Source organism: Trachypithecus francoisi, unplaced genomic scaffold (genome assembly GCF_009764315.1).
Source record: "Trachypithecus francoisi isolate TF-2019V2 unplaced genomic scaffold, Tfra_2.0 Lachesis_group4, whole genome shotgun sequence".
In the NCBI taxonomy this organism is placed as follows: Eukaryota; Metazoa; Chordata; class Mammalia; order Primates; family Cercopithecidae; genus Trachypithecus; species Trachypithecus francoisi.
Window position 1 is genome coordinate 42389080 of NW_022681469.1, and position 18090 is coordinate 42407169.

General features: G+C 35.9%; 1 protein-coding gene across 12 annotated transcripts in view; it reads right to left on the minus strand.

Moving 5' to 3' along the window:
- Positions 1 to 18090, minus strand: part of ST7 (suppression of tumorigenicity 7) — a 287041-nt gene that overhangs the window by 202930 nt on the left and 66021 nt on the right. For 3 of the 12 annotated variants that reach the window (XM_033192259.1, XM_033192256.1, XM_033192253.1), the window contains exon 1: positions 10465 to 10925. The exons of 6 other annotated variants lie outside the window; for them this stretch is intronic. In XM_033192259.1, the coding sequence (XP_033048150.1) occupies positions 10465 to 10486 (22 nt within the window). In that variant the 5' untranslated portion in view covers positions 10487 to 10925. Of the gene's footprint in view, positions 1 to 10464; positions 10926 to 16066; positions 16193 to 18090 lie in introns of those variants that run through there. 3 more of the 12 variants (XM_033192257.1, XM_033192260.1, XM_033192254.1) reach the window with 3 other exon arrangements.

Below are 18090 nucleotides of genomic sequence, written 5' to 3' on the forward strand. Positions count from 1 at the left end.
CATAGTACCCAACGGTTTTTTTTTTTCTGAACCTCTCCCTTCTCCCACCCTCCTCCTTCAAGTAGGCCCCAGTGTTTGTTATTACCCTCTTTCTGTCCATGTGTTCTCATTATTTAGCTCCCACTTAAAAGTGACAACATGAAGTATTTGGTTTTCTTTTCCTGTGTTAGTTTGCTAAGGATAATGGCCTCCAGTTCCATCCATGTTGCTGAAAAGGACATGATCTTATTCTTTTTTATGGCTGTATAGTATTTCATGGTGCATATGTACCACATTTTCTTTATCCAGTCTACCTCTGATGCACATTTAGGTTGATTCCATGTCTTTGATAACATGAATAGTACTGTAGTGAACATACGCATACATGTGTTTTTATGGTAGAACAACTTGTATTCCTTTGAGTATATATCCAGTAGTGGGGTTGCTGGGTTGAATGCTAATCCTGTTTTTGGTACTATGAGGAGCTGCCACATTGCTTTCCACCATGGCTGAACTAATTTACATTTCCATTAGCAGTGTAAGCGTTCCCTTTTCTCTGCAACCTCACCAGCATCTGTTATTCTTTGACTTTTTAATAATGGCTATTCTGACTGGTATGAGATGGTATGTCATTTTGGCTTTAATTTGCATTTCTCTAATGAGTAGTGTTGTTGGCCATTTTTTAATATGCTTGTTGGTTGCATATATGTCTGCTTTCAAAAAGTGTCTGTTCGTGTCCTTTGCCCACTTCTTAATGGGGTTGTTTTTTGCCTGTATGTATAAACAATTCTAATCTATTTGTTAAAACATACCATCAAAAGACCTTCATACAACATTTGTTTAGTGAAATCTCACTTTCCAGGTTATTTAAGATTTTTACAAGTGCAAATAATTCCTCCAAATTAATGATGCTTTACTAATACCACCACTTTTACATTTACTATATGTTCCCTACAAACATATATTCAGTGAGTAATATAAGTTACTCCATTCCAAATAAGTGTTCTTCTATCAGTGAAAAATATCCTGACTATTCTTTTAATTTCATAACTAGTTTCACCATTGCGGAGAGAAATTAAAGACCTAAATTAAAGGACAAATATATCATGTTCATGAATTGCAAAACTTAATATTGTTAAAATGTTAAAACTCCCCAAGTTACTTTATAGATTAAATATACTCCAATCAAAATCCCAGGTATTTTTGTAGAAATTGACAAGCAAATTTAAAAATGCATGAAGATATGAAAGGATCAAGTCTAGCCAAAAGAATTTTGAAAAAGAACAGACTTGGAGGGCCTACACTACCTGATCATAAAGCTATACAGTATCACAATTATGGTATTGGCCTAAGGATAAATATACAGATCCCTAGGATAAAATAGAATAGAAATATAGGGTGAACTGACTTCTGATAAAGTTGCCAATTCAATGGAGAAATGACAGTCTTCTCAAGAAACGGTGCTGGAACAAGTGAATATTCATTTCACTAAAAAAAAATGAACATTTATCATTACCTCATACTACAAACAAAAATGTACTAAAGATGGATCATAGCACACAAAGAAGCAAAACACCTGGAAGAAAATACAGGAGAAAAATATTCATGACAATAACATAGGCAAAATATTTTTACATAGGACAGAAGATATTGATAAACTAGACTTCAAAATTAAAAACTTAACATTATTAAGAAAACAAAAAGGAAAGCTGCAGACTATAAGAATATTGTCAATACATACACCTGACAAAGGATTTGTATCAAAATATATGAAGAACCTTCAAAACTCGATAATAAGAAGACAACCTCATTTTTAAAGCAGGCAAAGGATTTGAACAGACACTTAACCAAAGAAGATATACAAACAGCCAAAAAGAACACGAAAAAATGTTCAATATGATAAGAATGAAAGACATGCAAACTAAAATCACAATATACCACTACACACCCATGAAATTAGCAAAAATTAAAAAGGCTGACAATACTAAATGTTGGCAAGAATGTGAAGCAAGTGAACTCCCATCCATTGCTAGTGGGAATGGAAAATGGTTTGGCAGTTTCTCAACAATGACATGCCTAGGTATTTACCTAAGAGAAATGAAAACATATGTCCACATAAAGAAATATACATGAACGTTTATACATGCAGCATATATATTTATAGCTATACATTTAACATACAAAATATGTGTTAATTATCCATGCTATAATTATTTACAGTCAAGAGTAGGCTATTAGTAGTTACGTTTTTAGTGGTAAAAAGTCATGTGGATTTTCAATTGTGCAGGGATCAGAGCCTCTAACCCCTAAGTTGTTCCAGGGTCAACTGTATAGGCATTCCTGCCCATAACCACAGCTGAGCCCTAAGCCAACAGCTAACCTCAACTGATGGCATATGCCAGAGCTATCCTGGAGATCCACTTCAGGTGAGCCTTTAGATGACTACAGCACTGACAGAAATCTAACTGCATGAGACCCTTCATGAGAACCACCAATGGAGTCCAGTTAACCCACAAAACTGTGAAAGATAATAATACATAATTGTTTTAAACCAGTATGTTTTGAGGGAGTTTGTTGTGTAGCAATAGGTAACTGAAACATCATTATACCAACACAAGACTAGGAAAGTTTCAGATGAGAAATTCAGACTTCTGATACAAGTCCAGGCTTGGATCATCCATGTGTATCACCAGGCCAGACCCTACCAAAGCCTTCCCCTGAAAACTAGGTGTTCTAGAAGAAGCCAGAGGTAGAGGAAGTAGTAAAGAATACTTCAGTGGAGTCACTGTGATTTCCTAATCTATATGCATTCCAGTCGGGCTTGCTACTGCCCAAAATATGCCAAAAAGCCTCAATCTTAACAGTCTGAAATGCTCACAAAAAAATGTAAAATAGTTTTTCTAGTTCCTGAAATTATATCAGTATTGCAAGCAAACAATTCTCAATTTTCATGCTGTACATAAACTGATGATTATGAGTAACTCATTATTTTTACTTAACCTTTAAGAATGGTGAGCCAACTTAGATAAGACGTAGTCAACTTATCAGTATATGGCAAATTATCAGTATATGGTAGTTTACCCACTGACAAATTTGGGCTTAGTAATAAGCTATTATTCTGTTTGTGTCATTTGTTCCTGCTCTGAAGGATGACAAGGGCTGATTACTGGCATGTTTCTGACATGTACCCATTATATGTGATAAACTCCTTAGCCTGGAAAATTTTATTAAACTCAATATTAACACCCTACAAGCCCACGCATCATATTTTCAATGATATTACCTTAATCCACAGCAGATTCAAATTTTAAAGAACATGAGCACTTGATATATGCTAGGTACCCTGCTACACTCCGGGGATTTGTCGTCAACTGATAAATATTTCATTCAGAAGAGCCCAGTGGTGGGTCTGAATCATTAACACACTGACATTACTGAGAACCATAATGTGACACAGACTGGTGTGTTTATTTCATATCATTCATTCATTTTAGAGACAGGGTCTCACTTTGTTACCCAGGCTTGTCTTCAACTCCTGGGCTCAAGCAATCCTCCTGCCTCGGCCTCCCAAAGTGCTGAGATTACAGGCGTGGGCCACCATGTCCAGCCCAAAATCTAAAGAGATATTTCTGGAACACTTAAGATTCTTACCTTTATTTTTTAATTATTATTATTATTTTTTTGAGACGGAGTCTCACTCTGTTGCCCAGGCTGGAGAGCAGTGGCGTGATCTCAGCTCACCACAACCTCTGCCTCCTGGGTTCAAGCAATTCTCCTTCCTCAGCCTCCTGAGTAGCTGGGACTACAGGCGTGTGCCACCATGCCCAGCTAATTTTTGTATTTTCAGTAGAGGCAGGGTTTCACCACATTGGCCAGGCTGGCCTCAAACTCCTGACCTTGTCATCCACCTGCCTTAGCCTCCCAAAGTGCTGGGATTACAGGCGTGAGCCAGCATGCCCGCCCCTTTATTCTTAATTTGGTAAGTATTTGTATGTTTATTTAAATATTTATGTGTCTATTACTCATACTAACATGGAAAACACTTGCACTGATGAAGTCTTCTGAGTGGACAACATTCCAACCTTTAGTGGCTGAAGCTAATCCTGCAAGAGAGCGATGACCAATCAATGATGCTTGCCACTGGGCATCTGGCATTTGCCAACCCTGACCCATTTCATTTCATCAGTTTCATACAGTCTCCTCCCCTCAAACCTCCTATTGGATCCCTTAAAATATTCCCATGATGGAACTTCTAGTCTTCACTCAGCCTTAAGTGACATCTATCTTCAGTTAGTATTTTCCACTGCTGAACTCTCTCTCCACAAATGTCCCTTGATAAGCCCTACCCTGGCAGATATCCAGGACCCCAAAGGCCAATTCCCCTAAAACAGAGAGTTCATTGGATAAGTCACACCGTAAGCTTAGACAGTAGATGGTTAAACGCTGGTAGCACATGGTAGAGCCATGGTATGAATCCAGGCAAGTGAAAGTCAAAGTCTCTGCAATTAGTTGCTGCATCTGGCATGTGGTTGCTGCCATTTCTAAACATGCATTAAATTGCGTATTTGTTTTTTTGTTCGTATCTGAATTAATTACTAATACAAATAAAATACATTGAAAATCTTACTATTTACTATTCTAGCATGGTAAATGGGACCATTTAAATAATATAGCATTTGTGCATTTTCTTGTTAAAAACATTAATAAGTGTGTTAACTCGTGCTTTATACTGACTAGGAAAAAATGGAAGGATATCAATACTCTTCAAAAAAAGGAACAAAAAAATGACTATACAATTAACAGTCTATAAATGACTATTCAATTTATAGTGTCCATATAGTCTCACATTGAAAATTTAACAGTATATGAACATAAATTAATGCAGTGACTATTATTAATGCTTAAAAAAATACACATGATCAGTGACTTTTCCAGCTCAGAATCCATAACAACAATGAATCCTATTCACATCCTGTGTAACTCCATGGGGATGCTATGGGGAAAGTTTCCATATATGGTAATTTTCCCCATAGACTCCCCACAGTTTATACAGGATATGAATCTGGTCCATTGTGACAATGAAAACAACAAATCACTGAAGACTCACATGTAATTTTTTTCTGAACAAACTACAGGCTAACAAATAGACCAATACTGAAGTGAAAATAAGAAATCTGAGGATTTAAAAATAACCATTGCATATTTTTATTCCATTTCTGTACTGGTAAAGTATATAAATATCCAGAAGAAAAAAATTTCCTTATTTACTTTAAAATATTATCTTGATACTAAAAATACAATGTCAACTACTAACAGCCAAGGAACTCAAAAGGAAATTTCACATCAGAATGTGTATTCTCAGAAAAAAAGAAAAAAATGATACAGTAAGATGAATCAAATACATTATATGAGCTTTACTTTTTCAAGCTCCTGTATGACTATGTTCCAATATAATGCCTAAAATCTACAATTATTTTTCCATGTTTGTGACTTCAGCAGTCTGTGGTTTTCTACTTATCTAATGTCATGCAATATTTTTCTATTACATTCAATGCTCTAAGTGCAGACTTAGAGGTGGGTTTTTGTGCATATACTTAAGTATTTCTATTTTTGTTTTAAGATGAAAGCATCTAAAATCCGAGGTAGCTAAATCTAATAACCAGATTAATGTTGTGGGAAAGGAAAATGGTTCATGTTCCTAAATTACCTAGTTTCATATGATAAATAATAAAAAGGAAAACCAAACAGACTACTAAAATGCCAAACATACTAACAGCAAAAACAGCAGTCTCTGACATAATGATTTAATAATAATTAGATGTTTATTTTGAAAAATGGTCCAGATGTGAACAGCCATTTTTGAATGACCATAGTTACTATTCAAATCTCAGCCAATTCACAGAAATTACACACCAAAACAATAGGCCCAAGTTTAATCTCACATGTGACCAGTTACCAAGAATGGCCTGAGATGCACATAAAAGAGTACAACTCACTTGTTTCTTTATCAAAGAGATGTCTGTTGAACTACAGTATCTTGGTGATTTAATATTGCTAGAGTATTATTCATTTGACTACCTCTCACACAATGGCTCAAAATTTGAGAAAATTATCTAGTTCTTGGTAACATGGTACCACACTCCCTATTAAAACTGAGAAGCTGTCATTTTCAACTTAATGCACTCATCAGTAATGAAAACAAAAAGCAACAACTGAACTTTTGGTGCCCATCAAAGACAAATCACATGGGGTATCAAACTGTATCCCAAATCCTGTCCAACATCTGGCTGCCTACCCCAGGTGATGTAGATATCCAAGGAATGGCAGGGAATATGTGTGGACCAGCCACACCAGAGCTAAAAAGGACTCCTGACCCCCCTGACACACCCATCCACTAGTTTCTCATCTCCACGAAGCTCAGGTGGGGGGATCCTATTAAAGCTTTGTTGTTTCTTTGGTGATTTATTTTCTCCATCCACAGATGGTCTTTTTAATTATTATAACTATACAAAAAATTTTGGAAGAGGATAAAATAATGCTATTTGCTCCAGGGGCACTCTGTTTCTCAGGAGGTAAGGTGTTGCTCTCTTCACTGGACTAATAAGGTAGGTGCTTTGGAAGATGCATTAATGTGTTAGACCAGGGCACAATTCCCACCACAGTACATCTTAAGTGGTACCCTTGAGAACTGAAAAAGCAAAACATGGGAGGGGAGACAAGAGGAGGACTGAGCCCAATAAATGCTAATTAAATAATTCATCATACTTAAAGTACCCACTCTTTGAAGAATAACTGGCTTTATCAAGGAGGATGTAACCAAATGTCAGCAGTGCAAAATCAGTTTTCCTCAAAACCATTTACTCCACAAAAAGAAAGGATGAAACTTTTTCTCCCTCTCTCCCTAAAAATATTTTCTCCTCTTATAAAATTTTAAGAGAAAATAATAAATTTATTTTAAAATATATCATTAAATCGGCCAGGTGCAGTGGCTCACGCCTGTAATCCCAGCATTTTGGGAGGCTGAGATGGGCGGATCACTTGCGGTCAAGGGTTCGGGACCAGCCTGGCCAACATGATGAAACCGCATCTCTACTAAACAAAAATACAAAAATTAGCCGGGCATAGTGGCACATGCCTGTAGTCCCAGCTACTCAGGAGGCTGAGGCAGGAAAATCGCTTGAACCCAGGAGGTGGAGGTTGCAGTGAGCCAAGAATGTGCCACTGCACTCCAGCCTGGGCAACAAAGCAACAGAATGAGACTTCGTCACACACACACACACACACACACACACACACACACTATATATATATATGTATAAAATTAAATCAAGAACCCTAAATATACATTTTAATTATCACCCTCCTCAACAAAACTTGATAGTACTTTCTTCTTACACCTAAATTATTCTGACCACAGAAACTAAGATTGTATTTCTTCAAAGCAGTTAAAGAGGAGACATACTATTCCCATTGTTAGACATGGGAAATTTTAGTAAAGGAAAAGCTCAGCGAAATACATCAAGATGGTAATAAACGGAGTTACAGAAGCTATACTTCCTGCTTTGTGATGATCAGTCTACACATACTATAGAACACCCATTTCAAAGTGAGCCCAGAATAGATTGACTGTGACCAATCTACACAACCGTGGGAGATTCAGATTCACTAAGTCAAAGAGATGAGACTAGTGTCTTTGGAGATATTGAACTAAAGCAGTATCAGGCATAAAACATTTATTAATTCTATTGTCATAGTTGTGTAAGTCTTTAACTTTGAAGAACTAGGGTTTACTCTTCAACACAAATTTTTTGGTATTTTTAAAGGCTTTTTTGTGTGTCTGTTTTTTTGGTTAGGGAGGGTGCAAGTATTTAAAACAATATTATTTCAGTAAGACAGAATGCGTTATAATGTGACATCCAGGCTACTGCAAATTCCTGCACTCAAAGATCTGAAACATAAAATCAACTTAATCAATACAATATTTGAAAATGAAGACATTTCCTTCTCTTATGGCAAAGAGCAAGGGGGAGATAAAGAAAGTTTAAAAGAGGCACTTACAACATGAATCTATGGCATCAGAAGTCAGAATAGTGGTTACCTTTTCATGAAGAGGGGAAATAACATTGACTGGGAAAGACCACAAGAGAACTTCCAGGGGAAATGGAAATGTTCTGTATTTTGATCTGAGTAGCATTCTACGGGTATAAACATGGGCAAAAATTCACTGAGCTGCACACTTAGACTTAAGCATTTTACTGCATGTAAATCATACCTCAATTTAAAAAGTAAAAGCATCCTATATAAGCAAGGCACTGCAACCATAATCAAGGATAAGAATCATGAAAATCAGAATAAGTTAGAAAAAAATTAACTCTTTCCAGGATCTACCACAGCACTGTATACAGAATAGATAGTTAAACAAGTATTTCTTATGATAACTTAGTAAGAATACCCTAGATGGTTTGGGAGATCCCTTTTGAACTAATTGGAATTTCAAATGTGACTATTTTCCTGAATATGCTAAATATGGTTTCAAACCTAAAACATAGCCTCCAAAAGGTTGAAATCAAAGGCCTAGAAAGCTATGTCTCAGAACACAAAGAAAATACACTTGTCCTAACACTGAATGCAGACTTAGGGTATCTTCTTCTTTTTATTATTATACTTTAAGTTCTACATGTGCAGAACGTGCAGGTTTGTTACATAGGTATACACGTGCCAAAGAAGGCAATTCATTTTCAACACAATATCCACTGACAGTATGAATCTATCTATGGTCCTCAAATTATAAGCAAGAAACAGAGCTTAACACTCACAAAAGACAAAAAATGCTAAAAACCTGCATGATAGTATTCTGTCTTCTGAACGATATTTTATTCTCTTCAGTAATCTGGTAGCTATGGAGACCACAAGCAACCAGCAGCTTTCACACATACCATACGGCACATAGGTGATATTATCAAAAGATCAGGTTTGGTGATGGGGAAAGGCTATGTGTCTGCTTGGTAACACTGAGCAGACAATGTTAGAGTCCCTAGTCCAAGAACCAAAGACTTCTGCACTGAGTTTTAACTTCCATTTTTGGCTAAACCAAGTAACAGGTCTAATTTTCCTTTAGTATATAAATATTTCTGCCCATACCTAGGCTCCCACATAAACAAAATTCCATGACTGAAATGAAACCGGACGGTCTTTGACACTTTGTGATCTATTTCTATTTCTTAGATAACCAATTGTAAATGTACCATTAAGCGAATTAAAAAAAATATGCCTACATTATTAGGGAATAATACTATCACAGGCTGAATGGGATATTACGTGTCACTATTATTCTAACATGACTTTGATTAAGCAATGTGGTAGTCTGAGATGAGAAGCTTCTACAGTGAAACAAAAGTAACCCTTTTAAAAAGCCAATTAAGAAACAAAAGAACTGAGGACTATTAGCTCTCTTGAAACACTACTATTCTGCAATAATCAGCTATGCACAAATAGTCACACTGATCACCTGTGATAAGAAAACAAAGGTCAAACTACAAGTTCATAAGAAATCGGTTTCCTAAATTCCTGCCCTAAACCCCTTCTCCCTGGCAAAGATAGTGCCTTGTCAATATTTAATGCTCTAGCCAGCAGGTTGAAAGTCTCTTTAGAAATTCTTATCTCTTTTAGAAATTCTTAACTGTCATCTCTGCTAATAGACGATGACAAAATATTCTGCAGAGCCTGTACAATTGAATTGATGTTATATTTCTATGCCCAACATTAAATATTCCTCACATAGGTTGGTTATAATTTTTAAAATATCAATTGTAGCCATCTACAACTGCTGTCCTGCCTAGCCCACAGTGCAGGGCCTTCTCTGCACAAAAGCAATTTCATTGTATAAGTTTTTAAAAAGATATGATCCTGCTGGGCTGTGATGCTAGCCAGCATATCAAAATTGAAGCCACTGTGGGGGAAAAAAAAAAAAAATCCATCCTTAAAAATAAAGCTATTTCTTATTCATTTTGAATCTACATATAATCTCTATATGTTTTTGTAAAAATATGGAAGAAGAGTATATAATGACACTATTTATCTCTTTAGATGAAAAATGTAAGCCTTTCTTTCCTTTCTAATAAACACTATCATCTCAGATCCTCCCAGTATCTATTTTAAGGTTTAAGCACCATTATGGAGCCTGCAACAATAGATCAGTGACAGGCCTGATCCCATCAATTAACACATTCTAAGGTGGCTGTATGGATTCTGGTCTTCCTATCTCCCTCTTAAGAGGCCTGGTTTTGACACATTGACATCTCTGGCCTTAAGGATGAATAACCCAGTTAAGGGGGGTTCCTTCCCTGAGACCAATTCCTTTGTAATTAGAGCCAAAATACAAAGGTTGTTAATGACCTAAGGCGAAGTGATATGAACTCTAAGCCAATGAAACCATGACAGCAAGCAGATTTCTAAATAGCAGAGAAGTGGGATCCATTTACTTACATGAAGATTCAGTGCCAAACATGGCTGGCTCCAGAGGCTGCTTTTTAAAAATTAGAAGAAGAAAGAAAAGGGGGGAAAAAAAGAAAGAAAAGCGAGGAGAGTGTACATGTGAGAGTGAAGAGATGAGCCGGCTACACAGCAGGGGTCATGAAGCCAGACAATGCAGTCCAAGCTGTGTCCAGCTGCCAGATTCTCCTCTTACGAGCTTCAGTTTTCTCCCGTGTGATTGAAATGCAAGGTCTCTTAACAGCACCAAAAACCGAAGAGCTGCTTTTGAAAATCCACTAGGCAAATGAAGGCCGACGTGGCTCTTCTGGGATGCAGTGAGGCTGGACTAGGTAGCAGCAGAGGCAGGACTGGGAGCAGCAGCAACAGCGGATACTGCAATCCCCAGTCCTGCTGTAGCAGTAAGACAATAGCAGGGCTTATGCATACGCTAGATGACGTCAGGGACACTGCACAGACTGACTGCGCCGCTTAAGCCAGAGGCTCCAGGGGCTCCAGGAGAGCAGCGTGATTGAAAGGGGAATTCCTTTGTCACAAAATGCACAAGACCGAGAGCCACGTATATATTCCCCTCCTGCGCAGCTCTTCATCCCAAGACACCAGGCAGTAAAAGAGGACTCAAAGAAATTTAAATATTGGCTTTAGAGCAATTAACCACAAAGACATCATGCATATCAGGCTTCTTGGTTTTACACAGCATATAGAAAGAACTTTTCAAGGGAATTAAGAATATCAGAAGTGAGAAAAATTATCTGCCTTTAGAAGTAATTACAGAAGAGTTCATTGTTATTTTCTCGAAGCTTATGGTAGATTGACAGATCAAGGATTGTATACTCAATCACAAGTATGTGAAAATATGTATACTATTACACATATATTCTAGGCACATAAATACATACAAATGTAACAGTAAAATAGTAATCTTAAGTACTTAGAACACTGCTTGGCACACAGTGAGTACTCAAATGTAGGCAATTCCATTACTAGCTATTTTGCAACTATTATTCAAATGTGAAAAACGCTGCTCTAGGAATATATTTACATACATGTATTTTTCCTATTTCTTCATCGTGACTTACATGAATTTCTGTCATTTTCCAGAGCAACTCAGTCATTTTAAGGCTGTGTGCACACACCTGTGTGTACCTCTGTATGAGTAAGCATTTGTGACCAACACATTTCTTTTTGATCTACCCACACAAAGAAATAATTGAAAATATTTTTTCTCTTGACTCACTGGAACAAAAAAATATCTTCCTTCTTTACCATATTCTTATAAATCTGTTTTTAAAGAAAAAGTACTAGAACCATATGAACTTTCATTAGCTATCCAATACAAGCCAAAAAAAAAAGTTTTCTTATGTTTTTAAAATACTGAAATGCACAAAAAATAAATATATATACATATATACGTAACCCCATAATCCCACACTTTTAAAATCATATATAGTAGAAAGTTCAATAGTTCAAGTCTCCTCTCCACCCATTCATCCAAGGTATATACCTTTTCCAATAAATTTCTTGTGTTCACAAAGACATGTCTTCATCTCAATACAGTTTTTAAATATATTCTGCTATGAAAGTGGAACCACATATTACTTTAATATCTAAAAATATCATTAGTACTTTTTCTGGTCAGTATATGTAGGATCTACCTCATCCTTTTAATGACTGCATAAGATTCCATTGCATGAATGTACCACCGTTTATTCAAGGTAACTTGATCTTTAGCTTACTAAAAATGCTGAGCCATTAAGAACAACATTTGATGATGCTACATTAGATAAAGAACAAATCATCTGTTGCAGGAAAGAATAACAATTAGCTAATACTGAGTGTTTACTATGTGCCAGGCACTATCCTGGGTCCTTTACATGTATAATCTTCATAATAACCCTACAAGGTAGATACCACTTTTATCCACATTTGACAGATGGTTGATTACTTTGTCAAGGTCACACAGGTAGTGAATGATATACTGGGCTTCAGACTCAGGAGTCTGGATCCAATGCTCTTAACTGCACTACGATAATGCCTCTTGAACAATGAATAAATAATTGGCAAAATTATATTTAAGGATTTAACTGAAATGAAGGGAAAACAGAAACCAACTCAAAATGTGAAGGAAAAAAATCCTTAAAAGTGAAAGGTCATCAGAGAAGAAAAAAAAAAATCACAGAAAATTGCAGGAATTAATAAAAATGTATACCTTCAAAAATAGTCATGTCAACAACCAAGAGGGAATATCAATAATGGTGTTGAAAGGTAACTGTAGGAAGTGGGAAAGGGTAATACAGTTCAAAAGGGTGGAACCTTAAAGACAGATGTCTTACGTAAGGTCAATTTTAAATTGCATATGAGATGTTGTCACATAAATAGTCACTCAAATTGTAGATGGATGTGGCCATCAGAAAGGCAAGAGGGAAAAGAGAATGAGAAAATGGCACCTGGGTTAGAGATATTTTCAAACAGAGGCCATAGTCTACATTTAATAACTGCTTTGCCGACTCATTTATGTTGCTCCTTTTGTTGGTTCATACAAGGGAGGGTGTATATATATGTGTATGAAAATGCATTTTTCTGAGGGCCTATATTTACTTCTTGGCCCAGGCTTCTAAGAGTTAAAGGCTGTAATTGTTTTAAGTCTACTTTTTAGACAACTGTAACAGGATCAGTATGCTAAAAACATTAGGCATCTCACTTGCCAGGAAAACCGGACACAAATCACACCCTCTGACTCCTATGAAGATTTCTGTTACGTGGAGGCCCGAGGCATTTCTAAACACTTTAGAAGGTTTGGATCCACATTGCTGAAGATCCATCTTTAACCAAAATGATTCCAAAAGTTTAGTTCATTCCAGTCCTCTTCTCTAGTCACCTCAGAGAAGGAACACAAAGTTAAATGTGTTGCCTAAAGAAAACCTAATGAAGAAAAATGAAGGATGAATAAAACTGATCTGATGTCCCTCACTATCCTTCCCTCTCCAAAAAGAAACGCATATAATACAATCCAAACCCAAAGTGATCTTTGGCTTATCCACTCTGTCTGAATATCCCTGCCTGCAACCTTGTTCTTCCTTCACAGTAAAGACAGTGCTGTTAATTTCTAGATAAAGTTAGCAATGAAAGGAAGGATAACATTCAAAATAGTTTAGTGGTCAAAATAATAATCATTAAATGAGAATGCTATTGACAAAGAACAATTATAGCGAAAATCTTAAAGTCAGTCAATAGTCACTTTTAAAGGAAAGCCTATCGTGCATTCACTCAACAACTGTTTTCTGGGAGCTTACTGTTCTACACTCTAGGCATCAGCCATGAACAAAGTCCCTCCCCTATGAAGCTTATATCTTAGTGAGTGAGACAGAGAAACACGTGACATGTCAAGTGATAGCATGTGTGATGAACAAAGATAAAGAGGAATTACAGGATAAGGAGTAATTGAATGAGAAGGTTATTTTAGGTGGCCTGTTAGGAAAGGCCACTCTAGAAAGGTGACATTTCAACAAGACCTGAAAAAACCACATGGTTAGCATGAAAACCACATGGAAGGAAGAGTGTTTCATGCAAAGGCCTTGAATAGAAGTGTTTTTGGGCCCTTTAAAATTTTTTAATAATAAATCTATTCTTGAATCATCAAATATCAGTTTTGAAAGATACCCCCTTCAGTGTTATGATGATGCCGTTAGTACAAAAGTGATTGTGCTGAAAGCAAAATAAATTCTTTTCTAATACAAAAAAAAAAATCACTCTGCCATGAACTGAAAACATGAGTTGTTCTCTTCAAAGTTTAATAGACTAAATATAGCTATCTTTGCAATAAATGTGTAAATGTTTATAAAAATCACTATGAAAGACAACATTCAAAAGAGCTTCCCACCACATCAGACAGGTAATTTAATTAATGTATTTATTAATGTGGTGAGAACTTAAACCATAATTTTTTCTCTACAGTACACACAACTAAATTTGAAAGTGTCATATCTGTGAATTTCTTTAAAGCCACCTTTGTTCACACTAAAGTTCTTAGTTTCTTAGTATTCTCTTGATGTCTATTTAGAATGTTAAAGCTGTATGTCTTAAACTATCAATTATACATATACAGAGTATTACTTAAGAACAACAAAGAAATGTTTTAATGGCAATATACAAACTATAGAAAACGAAAGAATTCATCAGTGATGGTGTTCTTTGTGGGAAGAGGAACAAATTTATAACTAAAAGCATACTCATAGTAAAGCTCTGTGGTAGGATTTTACAAATTTGATTTCTTTGCATATGGCTAAAATGTGTTCCTTCCTGCTTCAATGTAGTACCACACATAAAGTGAACCTTCTAAAAAGGTAGGTGCATTTTACTTCAGAGCCCTGGAACACAAATTCTAGAATGCTAATCTAACAAGGAAAAGAAAATCAAAATGCACACACAAGACACAGATACAGGTATACTTGCTTTAGAGAAGCCCTAAAAGAGAATACTAAAGATTTATAAAACAAATCTTTTGGTGCAATTAATTGCTTTAAAATGTTTTATCTTCAAAAAGTATCTACCACAGAAGTCCTTTAAATAGCAAGCTCCTAAAAGCTATATTTTAAGTGATCAATTTCACAAAACTTTTACTTGCACACTGTAATTAACTGTCTTGCCAAAGATCCACCTACAGGTATAATTTATAGATACTGTGTATGTACAGTTCAATCTGGATGCAAACAGGAATTTGTATTACACTGGGTATGAAAAGTGGCCTCTCTCTGCCCTAGAAAAAAAATCTTCCAATTCTTCGTTCTTTAGTTTAAAAGCAATCTGTCAGCAAACAATGTCACCATTACCCAAAAGTTAAAATTTAGGGTAATATAATTCTTAAATCGTTACACAAATTTTGGGCAAAGACTCATGTCCTTACCTGATCACTACTTCACCTCCCACCCACACTTTTACCGTACCAGAAGGGAACCGCCCACTTACTCATCAAGCAACCACTACCCATGGTTAATCTAACCTTATTTCTAAACATGTACCAATTTACCATTCAGTGAAACTAGAAAGTGAGAAACAAGGCTATGTAATTTAAAAAAGGAAAAGGTTAGAAAGGTCAGAAAAGGTCAGAAAAATCTGGGCACATTTATACTCAGAAAATTTAGGAGAAAAACTGAAATCCGCCAGTTCACTTCATTACATTAAGATCATCTAATAGAGCCATACACAAGCACAAAACCACCACCACAATAACAGAAACTCTGTACACTGTGTATATATTTTATTCCCTGTGTGAAATAATCTGAACTCAGATGTTTGTACTTTAAATCCTCTGGTCTAAGAAATGTGGGTTAATTATGGGTTGGAGTTTATTTTAAGTCCATTTAAGTATGATCCAACTGAAATGGAAGAAACAACAAAGGTATGTCTCAGAAATTCCCTTAAGCTCTTATCCTAAATTAATCACAATTTGGATAAAACAAATTCATACAATACTCAGGAATAAACTGATGCACAATATTTTTTAAAGTACTCACACAATCAATGTAATTTTTAAAATATAAATTCAAAATATTAAAGTAATTCTACATAACTGAAAAAATTTAACATTTAATTTTACCTGTATAATCCATAATGAAGCAGTAAGCAGGAAATTGAGTATTTTCCAAGTACAACTCTGTCAGGCAGAAAATGAAACAGCTCCCTGGACTGACGAACCGTTGTGGGGAAGCCTCCTGCCATGTGACATTAAGCACACCCACACTTCTGCTTATCTCTCTCAAGCGGCAACGGCTGGGCTCTGCTCTCCTTTGCCTGGTCTTTTAAAGTCTTCCTTAGAAATGTGCACACCAACATGGCACAAGTATACATATGTAACAAACCTGCACGTTATGCACATGTACCCTAGAACTTAAAGTATAATAATAAAATAAAATTTTTAAAAAATGTCTCTCAGAAAATAACTGTTATTTACTCCCATTTCACTCCTGTATTAATTATTAGGTTAAAACTAAATTTTGGTTTTAGGTTAAAACTGTATTTGAGAAAAAATAAATTATTTTATTCCTGTAAGTGAAAAGGACACAAGATATTCATATTTCTTCCTAGTACTCAATGAAGCCTAGTACTCAATATGAAGCCACATAACCTGAAAGGAATCAGTGTCCCAATGTTTGTCACAATTTTGTCATTACATCCATTCATTTGATAGTACATATGCACATTTTATCCATTTGTCCATTTGAAATACATTTGACTAATTGGAAAACAAACCTAATAAAGGTGATGCAAGAACAATCCTTTATAGCATATCTAAGACTTCCAACTCATTTATCCAAGTCCTAAAATAGACATCAGCTGGAAAGGACATATGGTCATTATTGAGACACACTCTATCTGATGTAATCTTTAATGTCACATTGCCACATACCCTGAGCCATCTTTTCCTCCATTGCCAATTGTTTCAATCTTGAGTATATCCTAGCTAACACTTTAAATAAAATTTAACAATGGCTACTTCATCTTGATACAATTCTTTACCTTGCCAAAAGACAAAACATAAATTTTTACATTTTTTAATCTTTTTTTTTTAAGCAACCTGAATGGTTGGACAATTTCCAATTTAGAGTTGTATCAAATACCAACCCCCACCCTCCACTACCACCAAATTGCAACCACTTTGAAGAAGATGGGGTACTAATTGTTTAGGATGGTTTTGCTGGAGTTGTGGGGTGTTTGATTTTGCTTTTGTTACTTTCCTTTCCACTGAACAGGTTTCTCCATAAAAAATTATAAAGTTGACAATGCTATAAAATGTGATTTTGAATTTTCAATATAATATCAAAAGTCTGTAACATAAATTCTACAAATTCTAGGATTACTATTATCAATTAACAGTCTCTCCAATAATTTTTACTTATTTACTTATTTTTATTTATTTTTGAGATGGAGTCTCAACTCTGTCGCCCAGGCTGGAGTGCAGTGGCACAATCTTGGCTCACTGCAACCTCCACCTCCCGGGTTCAAGCAATTCTCCTGCCTCAGCCTCGTGAATAGAGTAGCTGGGACTACAGGTGTGCACCACCACACCCAGCTAATTTTTGTATTTTTAGTAGAGACGGGGTTTCGCCACATTGGCTAGGCTGATCTGGAACTCCTAACCTACCATCCGCGCCTCAGTCTCTCAAAGTGTTGGGATTACAGGCGTGAGCCACCTCGCCCAGCCATCTCCAGTAATTTTATAAAATAAATAAGAAAGTACCATTTCACTCAGTCGTCTAATCAGTGCTTCCTTACCATAAGCAGAGCCTATTATGCCACCAATCTGCTACAGTCAGAAGCTGTTAATTCTCATCAACCTCACCTGTCACTGTTGCTAAATGAGCCTATCTCATTTCTTGGGCCTTAATTCTCTTTATCTTAACCTAGGGTACAGACTGGGAAGCTTTCCACAAGTTGTAACAATTTGATAGAATTTCTTCCTGGTAATTAAGATGTACAAATGGTTAGAACATTAATGTCATGATTGTTTTAAAATAGTAAACTCAAAATACCTGATAATAACTACCTACATTTACACAAAACTTACAAGTGTGTGGAAACACTGATTGCCATTACCGAGTATCACATGAAATAACACTTTAT